At 38.9% G+C, this 19,870-nt stretch overlaps 1 protein-coding gene across 1 annotated transcript in view; it reads right to left on the bottom strand.

Annotated features, from left to right (window-relative positions):
• CNTN4 (contactin 4) overlaps positions 1-19,870 on the bottom strand; it is an 817,087-nt gene that overhangs the window by 138,569 nt on the left and 658,648 nt on the right. Inside the window, exons 12-13 of the mRNA XM_019947613.3 lie at positions 19,014-19,143; positions 4,852-5,002 (exon numbers count right to left, since the gene is read on the bottom strand). Of these exons, the coding sequence (XP_019803172.1) occupies positions 4,852-5,002; positions 19,014-19,143 (281 nt within the window). The remainder of the gene's footprint in view (positions 1-4,851; positions 5,003-19,013; positions 19,144-19,870) is intronic.

Raw genomic sequence — 19,870 nt, 5'->3', positions numbered from 1 at the left:
AAAAGGAATCCAAATCGGAAAAGAAGAAGTAAAGCTGTCACTGTTTGCAAATGACATGATACTATACATAGAGAATCCTAAAGATGCTACCAGAAAACTGCTAGAGCTAATCAATGAATTTGGTAAAGTAGCAGGATACAAAACTAATGCACAGAAATCTCTGGCATTCCTATACACTAAGGATGAAAAATCTGAAAGTGAAATCAAGAAGACCTTCCCATTTACCACTGCAACAAAAAGAATAAAATATCTAGGAATAAACCTACCTAAAAAGACAAAAGACCTGTATCCAGAAAATTATAAGACACTGATGAAAGAAATTAAAGATGATACAAATAGATGGAGAGATATACCATGTTCTTGGATTGGAAGAATCAACATTGTGAAAATGACTCTACTACCCAAAGCAATCTACAGATTCTATGCAATCCTTATCAAACTACCACTGGCATTTTTCACAGGACTAGAACAAAAAATTTCACAATTTGTATGGAAACACAAAAGACCCTGAATAGGCAAAACAATTTTGAGAATGAAAAACGGAGCTGGAGGAATCAGGCTCCCTGACTTCAGACTATGCTACAAAGCTACAGTAATCAAGACAGTAAGGTACTGCCACAAAAACAGAAAGATAGATCAATGGAACAGGATAGAAAGCCCAGAGATAAACCCACGCACATATGGTCACCTTATGTTTGATAAAGGAGGCAGGAATGTACAGTGGAGAAAGGACAGCCTCTTCAATAAGTGGTGCTGGGAAAACTGAACAGGTACATGTAAAGGTATGAGATTAGATCACTCCCTAACACCATACACAAAAATAAGCTCAAAATGGATTAAAGACCTATATGTAAGGCCAGAAACCATCAAACTCTTAGAGGAAAACATAGGCAGAACACTCTATGACTTAAATCACAGCAAGATCCTTTTTGACCGACCTCCTAGAGAAATGGAAATAAAAACAAAAATAAACAAATGGGACCTAATGAAACTTCAAAGCTTTTGCACAGCAAAGGAAACCATAAACAAGACCAAAAGACAACCCTCAGAATGGGAGAAAATATTTGCAAATGAAGCAACTGACAAAGGATTAATCTCCAAAATTTATAAGCAGGTCATGCAGCTCAATAACAAAAAAAACAAACAACCCAATCCAAAAATGGGCAGAAGACCTAAATAATCATTTCTCCAAAGAAGATATACAGACTGCCAACAAACACATGAAAGAATGCTCAACATTATTAATCATTAGAGAAATGCAAATCAGAACTACAATGAGATATCATCTCACACCAGTCAGAATGGCCATCTTCAAAAAATCTAGAAACAATAAATGCTGGAGAGGGTGTGGAGGAAAGGGAACACTCTTGCACTGCTGGTGGGAATGTGAATTGGTACAGCCACTATGGAGAACAGTATGGAAGTTCCTTATAAAACTGCAAATAGAACTACCATATGACCCAGCAATCCCACTACTGGGCATATACCCTAAGAAAACCATAATTCAAAAAGACTCATGTACCAAAATGTTCATTGCAGCTCTATTTACAATAGCCAGGAGATGGAAACAACCTAAGTATCCATCATTGGATGATCCAATAAAGAAGATGTGGCACATATATACAATGGAATATTACTCAGCCATAAAAAGAAACGAAATGGAGCTATTTGTAATGAGGTGGATGGACCTAGAGTCTGCCATACAGAGTGAAGTTAGTCAGAAAGAGAAAGACAAATACTGTATGCTAACACATATATAAGGAATTTAAGAGAAAAAATGTCATGAAGAACCTAGGGGTAAGACAGGAATAAAGACTCAGACCTACTAGAGCATGGGCTTGAGGATATGGGGAGGGAGAAGGGTAAGCTGTGACAAAGCGAGAGAGTGGCATGGACATATATACACTACCAAATGTAAAATAGATAGCTAGTGGGAAGCAGCCACATAGCACAGGGAGATCAACTGGTGCTTTCTGACCACGTAGACGGGTGGGATAGGGAGGGTGGGAGTGAGGGAGACACAAGAGGGAAGAGATATGGGAACATATGTATATGTATAACTGATTCACTTTGTTATAAAGCAGAAACTAACACACCATTGTAAAGCAATTATACTCCAATAAAGATGTAAAAAAAAAAAGAATTAGGGCTAACAAGTCAGTATATTAGAAAGTATTACTCAACACTGGACACAGTCAAAGAATTTTTCCTTTTGTGTTGTTCTAACAATGTCAATCCTTTCCTAAAATAGGAATTCTAAAATTTTTCACTTCTGAATTCTGCATATGATTGCTTTTGTTCACTTATCCACTTAATTATGCTTCTCCTTTTTCAGAAAAAATAGAGGAAAATGGTGGAATTTCTTCTCTGCCAATGAGAAAATAATGGTAATACCTTTCTTATTTTTTTACACTTTTCAGAAATTACAGGATGTTCAGCTGAGATTATGTCTTTCTCGTAACTTAAAAACCAGCAGCCCATGGAGTAAACTTGGTCCATGGATGTGTGGACCATATTGTACTAACATTAAAATTTTAAAAAGGTGCTGATGATTAAAAATTAAGATAGTTCAAATTAAATTCCTTATTTCTAGTTTCCCTTGAAAAATGAGATGGTGGGGAGGCAACAGACCTGCATCTCCATTTGGTGGCAAAAATATGCTAGAATTGAGTGGCAGGTGTCTCCCTTGGACGGGGCACACACTGAAGTCCCCACCATTCCCCTTTAAGTTACACCTGGCCAGCTTTTGGATTCATTTACATTAGGGAAATCAACCTACCTGTTTAATACATTTTGAGCGGGGTAGCAGGGAGAAATAAAACTGTGAGAACACAGCACCCACGGAGAGAAAAAGTGCTAATACTGATAGTTTGGGTCATGCCTGGTGACACTGGAGGTGGAGATGATAAATACTAAGACTTGAGTAATGATGGGAAGTTCCCTCGCTTTAAAGATACCCTTAGTGCCACATAAATGTTGAAGCAATATTTGAATCCGATTAATCAAGTCAGAAGAAAAAACAAAAATTGGAGAGAGATAAGCTTTGTGGTAAGCTAAGTGTAGAAACAGTCAATTAAATTCACTTATTAAAAATAATTCTTGATATTGATATATCATTTTCCCATAGTTAATTTAATCAACTTATAGCAATGATTAAGTTATAGCAGTGGTACACAATCCTTAATACTGTTCAAAATGTTAGGCTGTCCCTTTTCTTCTAGGCACATAGTAAGACTGTATTTCCCTGCTGGGTTGAATTTGGGCAGAGCCATGTGACTTGTTTTGGCCATTGAAACATGAGTGAAAAAGAAGTGTTTCACTTCTGGGCAGAAGTTTTAAGAGCCCATGCATGTTTAGCCACCCTCTTTTCCTTCTGCAATTCGAATGTTCCAGAGAGTGCTATTCTACCAGCCTAGACTTTAGAGGGCAGTAAAGCCCCCAGCAGACCCCTGGTGCGCGTGCAGTGTGGATGGGAAATTTCCTTTCGTTTTAAAACACTGCAGGCTGCTTGTGACAGTGGCAAAGCTTATTTGCCTCTCCTGGATTTTGATCTACCATGTTGCTCGAGCTTCATTCATTCACGGTTTTTGACATGTCTGTCTCTTATTCATATTATTAAAAAAATTGTTTTCTTTATATCATGGTTATATTAAAACTTGAAAAATTCAGCCTTAATCTAAGCAATACATGTGGTACATAAAATAAGAAACTGTGCTCTCAAGTTCCAACTTTGGCTCCAGATTTAAATGCCATGCCAATAATTTGTAAACTATACTGCTTTCTTGATATGACAGAAATCAGAGAGAGATGTATATTACAGATTTAATATATGTGAATACACCATCTATAAACCATATCAGGTTTGTTGGCAAAAATCATTAATAAGGACAATATCATCAGTGCAATGATCTACTTTGCATATGCAAATCCAAAGGTGTACAGGTATAAAGTTGATACATACACATTTTTACAGCCTTCCCCAATTGCATCTTTGAGTACTTGACCTTTAGCATCCACGAAAATCGTTATGTATAGAGCTGGTATATGTGATCTGATGTGGGACATGGACTCATGTGCCATTATCATTTTCCAACAGACTGAGTAAATTATGGAAAGGGGTGGGGGATATATTTTATGGAGGTGATGGCCAAGAAAAGGTCGTAAGAGATACCTGCCATCTGTCACAATGTGACCTAAAACCCCAACAACCCCTGTAATTACACTGTATAAACAACATGACTTTTAAACGTAATTCCCTTACAATAGGAAACACGGGTGACGAGTTTAGATATCAGAAAGGAAAAAAAAAAAAACTTTTCCAAAAAAGTTTCTTTTTGGAACTCTGTTTCACAAAGACATGATTAAAATGATCAAAACCATCCTATTTGAGAATGAGTTTTGGAATTAGAGACATTTAGCTCCAAAAAAGGAGAGACTAACAAGAGACATACTAGCCACTGCCAACTATCTGAAGGGGTTGTCATCGCAAAGAAGAACTGGATTTACTCGTTTATACGAAAAGGAGGTAGGATGGAGAAAAGTGGGCAAACCTACAAATAAATTTTAGGCCAAAATTAAGAAAGATTATTTCTAGTTGCTCATCTTTGGGCAGCTCCAACAGCCTTCAAGAGGGATCATGTGACCTCTCTGTGCAGGAAGATTCTAGAATCTTAATATCAGGAAGGATTATAAAGACCAACTAATTTACCACCCTTTTCCAAAGCTTCAGTTCTTTGATTAACAGTTAATTCACGAAGAGCAGAGAGTAAATTCTTCCCTCTAGGACTATTAATAACAGACCTATAAATTATTGCAGGTTAATCAAATATTAAAATTACTTCAAGATAATACCTTTCATTTTCTCTTAATACGTCTCTTCCTTTCTTCCAGGTGTAGACAGGTTTCGGAGAGGCTTTCGGCTTACACTCAATGACAACTTCACCTCCCACTTTGACAAGCGTTACTCTTTTTAAGAGGGTTCTTGAAAAATCTGGGCCCACAGCTGGAAGAGAATATAGAAAATAGAATAATTAATTATTATGGAAGAAAAAACCCACTAGATCATTCTTTATGGCTTTTTTCTTTCTGTAATGGACTTATTGCTGTCTTGGGCATCAAAGGGAGGATGCTACATTTTTTTCTGAAGTAAAGGGAGTAGCACTGGATGTTTTGATAGATTATGAAAAGTTGAGCTGTAATTTGTATGTGGTAAAATATACCAGTTGTAAGTGCACACAGCTTGATGCATTTGGTACATTCCAACGTGAAGATCAAAATATAGAACATTCTATCACCTTACTGAGTGATTCTTTAAAAAAAATTATTCCATGTTCAAATGAAGATAAATTTAAAATTTTCAGGGAAGCAAAAAGGAGAGACAAAACAAAAACCCATAAGGTATTTTTCTGATTGTGTAGACTAAACCTTCCCTTCATTGACAGTTACCACCTCTGCTCTTTTCCATAGCACTCTGTGCATGTCTCCATCAGAAGATGTGCTGAAATGTCTATAGCATCACCATCTGTAAAGCTTCTCCTTAAAATCAACGACTTTGTTCAGCTTTCCACTGCTACTGCCCAATGCAGTGCTTGGTTCTTGCTGGATAAATTGTGACTTACTCTTACAAAACTCGATTCTATCCTCACTACCAGTATTCTAAAAATTCATTCATGTTGACACCAAATATGTAGTTATGGGGATATAACATTAAATAATTCTTTCTTTCCTAAAACAAAAGATATACATCTGTATCCTTACAGAAATATAGAAGGGACCTTTCTGAAAAATCTCTATTTTCTTCTGCATTAGTTGAATTAACATGTTTTAGGATATGTTGTGAGCACAGATTCATCTCCTGGAATCTTAATTTTATCATATTTAAATTCCCTAACTCACTGCCATTTGACCTGATGGAATTTAAGATTTCGTACCATGCTGAATGTGAAATTTAAATGTTAACCACAAATTACTTAAAAGAGGACAGGTAGTGAGTGTGTATGTATGTAGGTGGGGAGGACGGGGGTCAGTTTTCTTAAACGTACCCAAAGTGTAAGCTGGTGATTAAAAAAAATAAAAGCAGGCTTCAGCAGAAGCAAGGTAAACCTTTATTAAGTGCTTTTGTCATGGAAATACTTTCAGTGTCTAGAAAGAAAGAAAGATGGAAAGGTTACTTTTTACTGGGGTGATGCAATGTACACATGGGGCTGGTTTTACTACGTGAAGATTAAAGTAAATAAATGAATCTAGCAGGCAATTGATACTTCAATCTGTGCTTCTTGGATTCATGAGGGGAATCTATAATTCAAAGAGTAATTCCATAATGATAAATGAAATTAATAAGTAGAGTGCAAGTACAAATGTTTTTGCTATAATTAGATAGATGCATTCCTTGTACGACCTGCAAAATCACATAATAAAAATTATAGGGTTCTGAAAAAGATAAAGTCAGGACAGACATACGCAATATTTATGTAACAGGAATACTAACAAAAACAATAATCATTCTAGTAAATATGCTAGCATGACTGAAAAGACAGATTAAATCCCTAATAGATAAATACTACAAAAAATACAGGACTTCAGTGTGTGTGTGTGTGTGTGTGTGTGTGTGTGTGTGTGTGTGTGTGTGTGTGTGTCTATGAAGACAGTTTGATGAAACAAGGGAGCTGGAAGAGAGAAGAGTTGAGATTGGTAAAGTATAAAACAAGTACAAAGTGCAGAAGAGAACCACGCTCTGAACATCGTTATGTTAGAGTACGTGACCAAACTCAGTCAAGAGGAAAATGTGGGCTGAATGGGAGTCACGGTCAATGTGCTTTCCGCCTTGGCTAGCTGTGTTGACCTGAGTTAGTGGGCCTTGTTCTCGGTTGCTGGAACTAGTGACATACACAAAGGCAGCATCTGCTATACTGACCTCATTTGCCACTCCCACACATGCTAATTTTCAACACAGAAAAGTTACTTTTTCTTTTTCTTTTTGGCCTCACCGCATGGCATGTGGGATCTTAGTTCCCCGACCAGGGATGGAATCTGTGCCCCCTGCAGTTGAAGCACAGAGTCTTAACCACTGGATCGCCAGGGAAGTCCCACAGAAAGGTTCTTGTAGCAGAATAGACTCACTCCCATCTTATGGAAACACCTGAACTGACACATTAATGTAAAAAAAAAAAAAAAATCAAGTTTCTAGAACATTTTAAAAAAGGGTATTGTGTGAAATAAAGGTACAAATATGTAACATACAAAAATCTCTTCTTAAAACTATATCTTTCTACACACATTTTTATCACTTTAGGCAGACATTTTTCATCTGTTCAACAGGAATTCTGCAGTTGCATTTGAAATGAGTTACATAAATCAAACCATGCACAACACATGGGTGTATTTGTCAAAAAACTATGTATTGCGTTTACGCTTTGAAATAGCATGATATCAGCCACACAGAAGGCAGAAAACACACATTCCAGTGTCAAAAGAATTTGTACTGTACTATGTATGTGCATATTATCTTTTGGATATCCTAGAGATAAGACTGCCTTTGAATGTCTTTCACTAATAAAAATGGAATTATAAATTTAAATCTTTTCTCTTTGTCTACTTCGTTTGCTTAATTTATTTCTAGTGTTACCAAACTCTGCAAATCTATCAGTTGCCACCATAAGCTGCAATGCTTCCTAGGGCAAAATTGTTAGACCTTCATCTGTTTTTGAGTACTTGATCCATTAATGGTGTCTTAATACTCTGTCATTTTGTGACCATCTTTCACACCTGAGATACCCTAAAGCTTGTGGGATGACGCTCTTTCATGTCTGTACCTTATATTTATTCTGATTACTAACCAGGAGAGTTAGTAATCAGGAGAGGAGAGCTTGAAGGCAAAGTAAAAGGACCCTGTTAATTTGACATTCACAGAGAATCAGGTTTTAAGTTATTGGTAAGGTCCCAATAGGGCACTGTTAGAATCCAACCTTTGCTGGCACTGGAAAAAGTGAGTGCACTTTGAAGGTGAGATTTCAGTGGGTTCCTAGTAGTTCAGAAAAGATAAAACCAATTGTCCAATTACCCACTTGAGTCCGAGAGTAGCACCAATCCTGGGAGATCCTCTTTTGCTAAATCTAATACACTTTGAGGACAATTATTTTTTACACGGACGACTAGGGGGCACTGCTCACCCAGTGTTGGAATAAGCCACCTCTTCCCTGTGGAAAATCAACTTTTTATTATTTATCAATGATCTTTAATTCATTAACATTACATTACCTAGGAGAAGCATCATCCGGCTGAGAGAAGCCTTCTATGCGATTCTCAACTGTTTGTTTTTACTTAATTAAATGGCTCTTGGTCACATGTCAAGGGTATTTTAAGGGGCCAACAGAACCCTTGAAAACTGAAGTTGTGCCTTAGGATCATTTCTCAAGAGAGATAGTAAGAATGATAACTTCTTAATGGGATGTGCAGTGGCAGTCCCATCTGGGAAATAGATGGGTGTGATGTGTTACTCTATTATTGAAGGGGAAAGGATAATTATGTGTGCCTGTTCTATCATAGTCTGTAGACACAACACTGGGAACACTGCCAGTTGATGGAGACTATTAAGGATGGCTCTTTTAGAAGTTCAGAATTTCATATTATTTTAACTTTTATTTATTATCTTTATTACCTCATCACTCCATAAAAATAAGCCCAGAGTACATATATTCATTCAAGTATTTCCACCACTGAAGAGATAGTGCTGGTATCAGATACTAAAACCCCAAACCTCTCCTGGTTGCTGGGTAGGTAACTAGAAAGCTGGCCATACTGGAAATATTCTTCTTTCTAGATCCATCATTTCAGAATGGCTGATGCAAAATCAGCCTGACTTGGGATGATATTCACAAGACTGTCAAGAAATGCTGAAGTAAGAGTTTTCTGTTCTAACATCAACATAATGTGTTCCTTCTAAGTCTCTAACAGTCTGCCCGGCTGGTTTTGGTCTCATTCACTGAATGTCCCGTTTCCCCAGGGCTCCTCCTACCATAGTACCTCTTGTTTATGGGCTCCTGCTCTTTCGGGAAAGTTATTATAAAACCAAACAAATAACATTTACAGTCACAAGGTTGCTTTGCAGATTAAATAAAATACATGTACTGTACATAAAGTACTTAGTTCAATATTTTCCCAGAGTAAGTCCTTTATACCAACTCTTCCCCTCTGCTATTACTACTATCACCACCACCATTTTTAGAGCATTTTAAGCTGAAAAGCTTAAAGAAATATAGTTTTGTTTGAAAACAGAAAAAAAAAACCTTTTTATTTTGAAATAATTATAGATTCATAGGAAGTTGCAAAGATAGTACAGAGAGGTCCTGTGTATCCTTCACTGAGTTTCTCTCAGTGGTTACAGCTTATGTGAGCATAGTACAACATCAAAACAAGAAAACTGATCATGGGCACAGGGTGTAGAGTTCTATGTTATTTTATGAAATACTTCGATGTTTGTACCTTTCACTGAAATAAAGATACAGAACGCTTCCATCACCACAAAGATCTCTCTCAGGCTACCCTTTTAGAGGCACATCCAACACCCTCCTGTCTGTCCTCCCTATGCCTAGAATCTACCAATCTGTTCTGCAACTCTATAGTTTTGAGAAAAAAAAAATATATGTATATATAAAATCATACATTATATGATCTTATGGGATTTCTTTTTTTCAGTCAGCATAATGCTCTTGAGATCCACCCAGGTTGCTAGGTGAGTTCCTTTCTATTGCTGAGTAGTCATATCTTATATCTTACCCATCCTGGTATGGACGAGAAATTCATCTTTAATTTTTACTGTTGGCATTTCAGGCACTGTGATAACTGACAAATGCTTTTAAGCACAGGAACCATTTCAGGATCTTTCAACACTTTCTCTGTCAACAAGTAGGATGCAGATTAGCCCTTTTTTCTTTTTATAAAGGTTTGAAAGCCAAAAATCAATTGTGTAGACATAGGTGGAATCTTTCTTATTCAAAGAAAAAGATTTTAAAGCCATTTTAGAACGTCATTTCTTATACAATAATTAACATGTTGATTGAAAATCATTCTTACATGTTTTAAAAGCTTTAGCTGCTAAACCCCTATTAACCTCCCTTGAGCTACCCTATCTGTATGACGATCATAAGACAGTATGTGTTTTTAAATATCTGGAAGCACTTGACCTTGCTATATCAGTCCAAGTTAGTGACATTCCATTACACTTGGCACAATGTCCTAAACACTCACACACATTTGTGTCCTTGGTTAAACAAGTAGTGTATGGCAGTACAATGTCACATTTGATTACGAGTAACTTTGTCATGAGATCGAAATCTTTGTTGAATTTTATTTATTTTTAAAAAAATTTTTTTGGCCGTGTTGGGTCTGTTGCCGCACACGGGCTTTTTTCTCCAGTTGCGGTGAGCAGGGGCTACTCTTCATTGTGGTGCGCAGGCTTCTCATTGCGGTGGCTTCTCTTGTTGCGGAGCATGGGCTCTAGGCACGCGGGCTCAGTAGTTGTGACGCGCGGGCTTAGTTGCTCCGCAGCATGTGGGATCCTCCCAGACCAGGCCATGAACCTGTGTCCCCTGCATTGGCAGGCGGATTCTTAACCACTGCACCAGCAGGGAAGCCTCTATTTGTTGACTTAACAGAAGAGGGTCATTAGACTGTGAGAATTCTGGAATTCCAGTGGTTAAGAAACGGTAGCACTTGCAATTAGCAAGTATTAGCCCATCAGTTCCTTGAAGGCAGAGACTATGAATTATGGATCTTGGACTTAGCACAGTCCTTGGTACGAGGTAGATGTTCGATCAGTATGTGCTGACTTAATGTGTGTTGTAGGAGAAAACTCAGGAATTAAGTTCCAAACAGGAAATTCCCTTCTCATGATGCTTTGGCTGGATATCACAGCCCTTTCTTTTATCCAAGTGGGGTTGTAAATGGCTTCTTGAACTTCCTGGCTTGTGTACAGGACACTCTGTCCTCTCTGGACGTCAGTCAAATGAAGCAGAATTACCCAAGAAACAGTCTGGGCTGTTGATACGGTTGTCCCTTGGCATCTGCTATCCACAGGGAGATTGGCTCCAGGACCCTGAAGGTACCAAAATCCACAGATACTATAGTCCCTCATTCGAATAGCATAGTGCAAGGAATACAGCCAGCTCCCCAGAACTGGCGGATGCAGAGTGCTGGCTGTATTCTCACACCACGTGTACTGGTGTGATGGCAGATGTTTAACAACTGGCTCTCCAAGCAAAACAAAACACCAAAGAATTTGGTTTTCGGTGCTTGCCAATTTCTGTGGTCTAAATACTCCCATTAGGGCCGAGTTCAGGCTACCAACAAGAAGTCATCGAACGCTGAATTGAGAAGGATATACCAACTCAGCTCCTGCCAATATGAACTAGCTCCGGCACCTAATATCCTTTCCCTGCTTCCCTAAAGCACATACTTAGAAGGGTACAGGGCAAGTGGGCCCTGGGAGTTCAGCTTTCCCCAGATTTGGGCCTTTCTCTGAGGCAACACACGACTGCCTCCCCTTTCCTCCCGGGTTCTCCCAGACAACCCAGTGGTGAGAAGATGGGAACTTCAGTTCCCTTCCAATTCCTTTGATTGGTTCACTCTGTTTAAAGAATCTGTATCCTGACACTTCGTGAGTGACAATAACACAGCAGTTTTAAGGGCTTCAGTTACATGTGCCCTGACCTAGACATGCGGGCTCAAGAGAAACATACTGCAATGTGGACAAGCGATGTTTATACAGCCCAGCAGTGACTGATCTCTTGCTTATCATGTTCCTTCAATAAGGCACTTAACTGAAGGAGTTTTTTGCTTTGTTTTTTTGTTTGTTGCTTTTTTTTTTTTTTTTTTTTTTTGCCTCTGCACTATGCTTATTCTCAACCACATTCAAAAGGCTTTATTAAAAGCAACGTGCCTCATACTACGTACAAATGAATTTCTTCAGGAGCCTAGAAGAGCCAATGTCTGTTCATGTTGGGAAAAAAAAAGCTGGAATGCTGTTGGTACAAACGCTCTGTTTCTAGAAGAAATTGTCTCACGTGATTAATAGAGCTTTTGTCAATACCAGGTTCAATCATGGAAGCATGGATTAATTGGAAGTAGAGTGGTTATACCAACAAATCATTATTCCTCCCTCCAACTCCTACTTGCTTTTACAAGTTAGCTACTCCGCTGGGATGGCTTAAGATTGGATAACAAAGCGTTCTATAGAGCAGACCTTAGATGGGGCACCTAAATTTAACTGATCATAAGAATCACTTGGAGGTCCTCCTCAACTCTACCCACCATGAAAGGGGACCTGAGAATTTAAATTTTACTATTTTTGCCACTAAAACAGTGATCCTCAGAGCAGAAGCATTGGTGATCACCTGGGAGCTTGTTAAAAATGCAGACTCTCAGGCCCCACCCCAGATCTGAAATCAGAATCTGAATTTAACAAGACCCCCAAGTAGTTTAAAAATGCATCAAGGTTGGAAACTCACTGCTGTATCTTTGTGAACACCAATTCTAACACTCCCTGGGTCAGGCTACTAAAAGAGAATCAATTTGCTGCCAGAAAGTAGTGGAGAGAAAAGATATTTCATTTATTTATTTATTCAGTAATTCACAGAGACTTGCAGCAGATAATGATAAAAGACATAAAGTAATAAATACATTTAAAATATGGCTGATGTCAAATATAGGAAAGGAAGGAAACTATCTTCCTAGACTTAGTACAATAAAGTGAGCTACTCTGAAGCCAAAACAGACAAGTCAACGTGACGGGCAGAGGGAAAAAGAATACATTTCTTTCTAACTAATAAAAAACAAACAAAACCAAAAAACCAAACCAAACCAAACCATATAAATTTTTAGAAGACAAACTTTCCTCCTGATTCTACACCTTAACAATTTATTGGAAATCCCTTTATGGAAAGGGCTAAGGACTTTGGAATGGATAATGCCTTCATAGCACTTTTACAGAAAACTCAGACTTCGGTGGAAGGATAGGTACATCCGGCCCTCAGTATCCATCGCTTCCGAAATCTACAGTTGGTTGAATCCAACAACACTGAATCTGCAGATACAGTGGGCCAACAGTACATGGGATTAAGACTCAGTGATGCCTCGGGCTGCATTCCTGAGTTATATTTTAAACTCTAACTCACTGAAGGCATTTCTTTTGGGGAAATGACATAAGGAACTGTCATAATATTTATCCTTCAGATTTCAAAGTCTCCCTTCAGTTGGCTTTAAGCCACCGAAGGGAGATGCCAAGAACATCTAAGTATAATCCTCACATGGCAGCCAAAGTCACTCTGTGGGCCTAATTCTAACTCACCATCTTGGTAAAATGGGGCATTTAAGACATGGTTGGAAGCTCTGATGCTTGATATTTCTCTTCTGCAGAAGGCCTTCAGTTTCAGAGTCCTGATTTAAATCAGAAGGTTTGCCAGGTAGACCATATTCAACTTAAACAAACAGACAACAGAACAACAACAAAAAACCCTCTGTTCAGGCTAGATTTCCTATTTTAGGATCGTGGTTTCCCAAGGGCAGCGTTGGACCCGGCAGCATCGACATCACCTGGGAACTTGTTAGAAATACACATCCTCAGGCATCACCCCAGAACTACTGTGTCAGAAACTCTGGAGGTAGCGCTCAGCAATCTGTGTTTTAACAAGTCCTCCAAGTGATTCTGATGGCGTGGTAAAGTTTGAGAATCAATACCATGGGAAAACTTAATTACCTTCTGATCTAATCGATTACAGCAGTAAGTTCCCAAACTGTGCTGTCCATTGGAATCACACCTGGGCGGCTTTAAGGAATAAAGGGTCCCGGGGTCCCAGGCCCAGGGATTGAATTAGTTGGTAGGGAGGATGGTAGAGTATTGGGCTCTTAAAGAACTCCCCAGATGACTGTCATATGCAGCACAATTTGAGAACCACTGCCATGGGGTTTTCTGGTGATTGTGCAGCTGTCTACATTATAAGCTTTTGGTACGGATACTAGTTAAAAACAAACAAAACACATCTTACTATATTGCTACACTTTTAGATTTGCAAGAAGTTTTCACATGTGATCTCTTTTAGTTTTGGCAATGAGGAGTAGCACCCTCATTTTACTGATAAATGTAGGCTTAGCAACTTGTTAAAAGATACCAAATTTGCATTTGAGATCCAAGTGCATAGCTTCCCCTTTTCAGGACGCGTTATGCAAAGCTCCTGCCTAGATGACATTTGGGTAAGAAAGGCGTCCGTCCTCTCATTGGATGCTGATCCCACTCAGCATTGGATGCAAATCAGTATATTTGATTATTTTGTACTCTGGCTCAACGAGGCAGTTGAGAAATCAGATGCAGATGAGCCCTTGTGGAAGTCCCTGTGAAATAACTTTCAGTTTAGCCTTAATGTTTTTCTAATTTGTGAGCCGATCATTTGGACAAATGCCAAATTAACCAGATAATTGCTCAAGCTTGCACCTCACTTTAATTGGACCATCAGTTCCTTAATGGCATTGGAATGTCCTGCCAGGGTCTGATGTTCTCCACCACATGGGCCAGGAGAATCCCCACGGTCCTGAACCATCAGACGGAAACTCCTCAGGGTGAAGCTACTTCTATCCCTTACACAGTCTTGGCAAACTCAGGTCACATTCAAGACCACTTGAATGTGAAGACACCCACTTGCTCTTGGAGATAGTTCATCCCATTTCAAAATCAAAGGTACTCTAGTGACACTGCTGGTTATGACCCAGGTAAACGGGACCCAGTACCCAAGCATCTTGCTCTAGCAAATCACTTGTCTTCTGTACAGAGTTATTGGTACCCTCACTCAGACTCTTTTTTCTGGCCCCAGCTGCTGCGAGCATTGGTTGTCTAACATCTCCAGCTGTCTCCCCTTCTCTGGGAAATTGACTGGGAGGTTTTGCTCCATCTGCCCTGCCATTGCTACCACCACCTAAAGGGCAGTCCAATGAATAACTGATACGGAGATTTTTTTAAAAGGCCAGCCTCCTTGCCTAAGGTGGGAATAGCTCTGAGATGCAGTTTATACTCTAGACATCCCCCTCCAGGATGCGATATAGGCGAGACTTCATCTGAGACCCTGTCCCTGCTCAGCTGCCCTCCATCGCCTCCCTAGCTTGCTTTCTCTTCCAGGTTTTTCCCAGAGGACACTCCTGCAGTGACTCATAGGTACCTGAATCCCTGCCTCTGCTTTTGAGGGCTTAGGCATCCTTTTCTTTACCACACGATATATACAGAATGACATTAGTATTCTGTCGGAGCAGCACAGAACATCTCAAGTTTAGCAATTCAGTCAGCATTCCCTAGAACCAATATGATCATCTACCTAAGTAGACACAAACATTAAACATGAATAGAAATATTTCATTAGAAAAGTTACTTTTAAATCAATAAAATACTAGTTTGGGTTTTTTTAATTATATTTTTTATAAAAGACTCAAATTTCCTCACGATTATAAGAGTCTATTCACTCTAACTCCAACATGCCTTCATAAGTGGAGAGGGAGATGCGATGATGGTATGACCCAGGGAATTGTGTAGCACCCCAGGGATGCCCACGAGCATATGTCACACGAGTGAATCTCATCCATGACCTAGGCTAACACAGGAGAAAAAGTCTGGGAACAGTTGCCTTGAGGAATAATAAACTATCAATTGCAATAGGTCAGTCACAAACAAGGACATTTCTATTTGATGTACTCCTAACCAGGCCTACTCTAATACACTGACCTCAAAGTAAAAGTCTCCCTATGGCATTCGGCCACCCGGTGAGTAAATCACCCAGCACCTAGGTTAATTATTTAGCAGTTTCAATCCATTAATTATAGATACGTTACATATACATGAAATACCCAGACAGAACACATAAAACAAGACCAAGGGAAAAGCCTATTAAATATATGCTTCCTAACCATCTCTTATTCATGACTTTAGAGCTATTACCCAGCATAAAAGGGAATCTCCTCTCTAGCATTGGAGGATGCTGAAATTTGATCGATAGCTGGAACCAACCTCCATTTTTTCTTCCTCATACTGAAGTATCTTGTTTTCATTTTGTTTCTTTGTTCATTTCAACCTCTCTAAGATTCTAATACAGGTAATAACTGCTCAGTTATTTGATCCATAAGAGTCAAACTATTACCATTCGACAAGAAACAAAGTGACTTGTGAAACACAATCGTATTAGAGCTTACCCAAGTTAACCAATATTAATTTATGTCTATTTTTAAATAGTCAAATGTCTTCTCCCTCCTTCACTTCAGATGGACTCTAGGATTCACCCATTCAATACTTAACTGCCCTTCAAGTCACTTGGAATATACTAGCATGATTTTTTTTTGGGGGGGGCAGGAAAAATGGGATATTAAAGAGGGAGCTTCTAAACTTGTTGTTTAAGATCCTCTAATATTGGCCGTTAATTAATTTTTCCATCTTTCTCTTTCAAGTTTAAAGTTTGCCTGTACGCTTTATGTATTTGAATCAAAAGTTCTGAAAAACATTCAGGATTCTCTATGGGCGAGAAACTATCCAGATGTTTTATAACTTTGAACCTTTGTTCAGGCCATTTCACTCTATTCTGCAATATTCCTGGTCCTTTTCTTTCTTTTTTTTTTTTTGCCTGTACAAAAATTATTTTTCAAAGCTCACCTGACTAGCCCAGTCCATTAGCTAAACTCTTTCCTGAATTTCTGGAAGACTTACTATTTTCACCACTTGCTTGGCCTGTATCATTTACTGACATGCCTTACCCTTCTCGTACTCAACAAGGTTGAAATCGGGCGTTAAATAACCTCTCAGGCATTTTTATCTTATCTTTACTGATCTTGCTTGCTGATCTCAAGGGACTTAAGAAAGGACTCAGATCAAGAATTCATTTGGAATTAGTTCCAACTGGAAATGATTTGAAATAAACCCCTGAATGTAAGAGTTGAAGCAGTGATTACCACCTCACAGGCCTTGAACCCTGGGAAGGGGGAAGGGAAAGGATCTGGTGAGGATCTTGGGATACATAAATGTAAATCATAACATACATATATAGATATGGATATATAGAGATGGATGTATACACACATACACATCTCTACATACTGTTATTTTCAGCTGTGGGTACGTGTTCTTGATAAAAATCATTTACCAGCCTTTCTCACTTTGGGCTCTGCTTTTGGGACTTTAGTCATCCTCTATCTTTATCCCATGACTATGTCCCATGATTTCCAGTCATCTGTTACTGTCAAATTTTTTCATTTTAACTAAGGGACCTACAAAATCTTTTAAAATTATCACGGCGTCCCCAGACTTAGCAATTGGCCAGCACTCACTTAGAAGGTTTCAGGACTATGTGATTCATTTCTTAGGCCACACACCCTCAGTTTTAGCTGTTCTGCTAACCAGCTGACATAGTGTTTAACAGAGAACACACTTCTTTCTGCAGAACATCCGAAGCAATCTACCTTCGTGAACTGCGCTCCACAAGAATCGGCTCTAACTACCAATAATCAGAGCCCATTTGGCCATGGTGGGATCATTGTACTTGTCCTGGAGGAAGCTGGAATTACTGTTCTCAATATTTACAGGGTGGGAGATATGTGTGTTTAGGTCATCCTTACAGCAGGCCAAGCCAAGGTGATGATGACTCCGGGAGAAAAGAATTCTCCTAGGCCCCTTTGAGAAAGACTGCAGCCTCGTGAACGCTCACAAATTCTTGTCTTTGATGGGATGTTGGTTCAAGTAAAGAATGTGGTGAGAACAACAATTATGGAAGCTTTTCCATCCGTTTTTACCTTGCAGAGGGTGGAAGGACATTCAATTCGGCAGCAACTACTTATGCACGTCAGATCTACAGTCCAGGCACCAAGGAGTGCTTTACAGAAGGGCAAGTCAGGTCTCTGAATCTGGGAAAATTATCAGGGCTTATGGAATCAGCTCCCTTTGTGTGCTGCCTTTCTCTTATTTATAATCTTTCTATTATGTTCTCACTAAGAAGAACTGCTGCTTAGATATTTAAGATAAATTCTGAAGTCAGAGTCAAGATTTTTCTACAAGACAAATGCAAGTTGATGGCCTGGAGTTCTTGTTTCCTTATTTTGTTTTGTTTTTTTTAATGTCCATAGGTTTGTTAAATCACTTAACTTGTGTTTTCAATGATTTACTTAACTCATTAATTCATTTTTTAACAGTCTCTCAACTCCTTCATCACTTAGTACAGTCGTTCATCCTTACATTCATTCATTCATTATTTATTGAGCACATACTTTGTGCTTCAACATTGTATTAAGTCCTGAGGATTAAATGATGAGTTAAACCAAATATGGTCCGGGACATCATGGGGAAGTTATAGGACAGTTAGAGAAAAAGACAGAAAAATCACATAAGCAAATGTAAAATGCAACAGTAGCATGATATATGAAGAGGAGACAGAAAAGCACTCTAGGCAGAGGAAACAGTGTGGACCAAGTGCCCTGTGGAGGAAGGGAGGGTGGTGAACATGCAGCACAGAAAGCTCAGCATTGCTGAAGAGCAGAAGGAAAGGGGCACATGGTGAAAAATGGAGCTGGAGGGGCAGGACATCAGGGCATAGCCTGGAAAATTCAGAGGTGAAAGAACAAGATGCACTTTGCTGGCTGTTCAAATACACCTTTCCACACCAAGTCCGCTCTTCCTCTCTCCAAGCCCAATCAGAGTGATAGCAACAGACGCCAAAGCATTTCATAAACGTCACTCAATTTAGAAGAGGGGTTGATAGAGGAATAAAAATGAGCGCCAAGGGAACTGCGTCACCCATTGTAAACATCAGGAGAAGCTGATTTAGAAAGTGGTCTCTTCTTATTGCTTGCAGAATGCATTCCTTGTTTCTCGAGTGATATCTTTGGTCTAAAGATTTCTTCACCCCCTTTTCTTGGATTAAACGTTTATGTTTGGCAGAGGACATGGTAGTTTAGTGATTCTAAGAGTTTTCACTTTTTTTCTTTCCAGTATAAAGACTCACCTATAACACTAAGCTCTGCGCTGGAAAAGATAACTCCATGTTTATTTTCTGCCACACACTGATACATGCCAGCATCTGAGAGGTTCACTATTGTTATGTTGAGTGTTCCTTGCTCCATATGAATCCTATCCTGTGAAAGAAAAGAGGAACACAAAACAATGACCTTCTACAACTGAGACCTTAAGGCAATTTTGCTGCATGTTATATCAAAGGGGCTTAATGGGAAGAAAATAGCTATCACATAAGCAATTTACATACCATGATCTATTTATCTGTCAACTAAATTTGTGGCAGGTCAGATGCTAAGTGGAACAACCCGTACATCAGCTGGTAAATGGAATTTAAATTGTAGGACTCTCTTGAGCTCTCATTGATTTAACAGTGAAACCAGTCAGATTAATATCCCCTCTAAATAGATGAACTTGAAATTTAAAATGCTTTTTTTACTCCAAGGCTTTGTGCTAACTGTGGGTGAGGAGTGGGAAATACAAGTAAGTTTACCGTTTAGAGTAGTTAAGACGCTCAGATTATAATCAGGCAACACTTTGAAGGTTAATAGGATTGTAATCTTCTTGGATGAAGCAGAGACAAATATTTAACGTCAGCCGAAATTTACTAAGAAAAAGAGTAGGTATTAGTAATTTAATGTTCCCTTACTCAATTGCTATGGGTGGCACGATCTAAGCATAGGACCACCTGCTGGTAGCCAATCTGAAGAAAGCAAAGTTAGTGTATGGAACAATAGAGCATCCTCATTCATCAGCCTGAGGCTACGTAACTTGAGGGGTCAATTTTTATAAGTACCCAAAAGGATCTCCTCTTCTCCAGAAGACCTGCCATTTAAGAAAGTAAAATAT

This window comes from Tursiops truncatus, chromosome 10 (genome assembly GCF_011762595.2).
Source record: "Tursiops truncatus isolate mTurTru1 chromosome 10, mTurTru1.mat.Y, whole genome shotgun sequence".
NCBI lineage: Eukaryota > Metazoa > Chordata > Mammalia > Artiodactyla > Delphinidae > Tursiops > Tursiops truncatus.
Note: the sequence above shows the minus strand (reverse complement) of the source record. Positions and strands in the feature narration are given on the sequence as shown.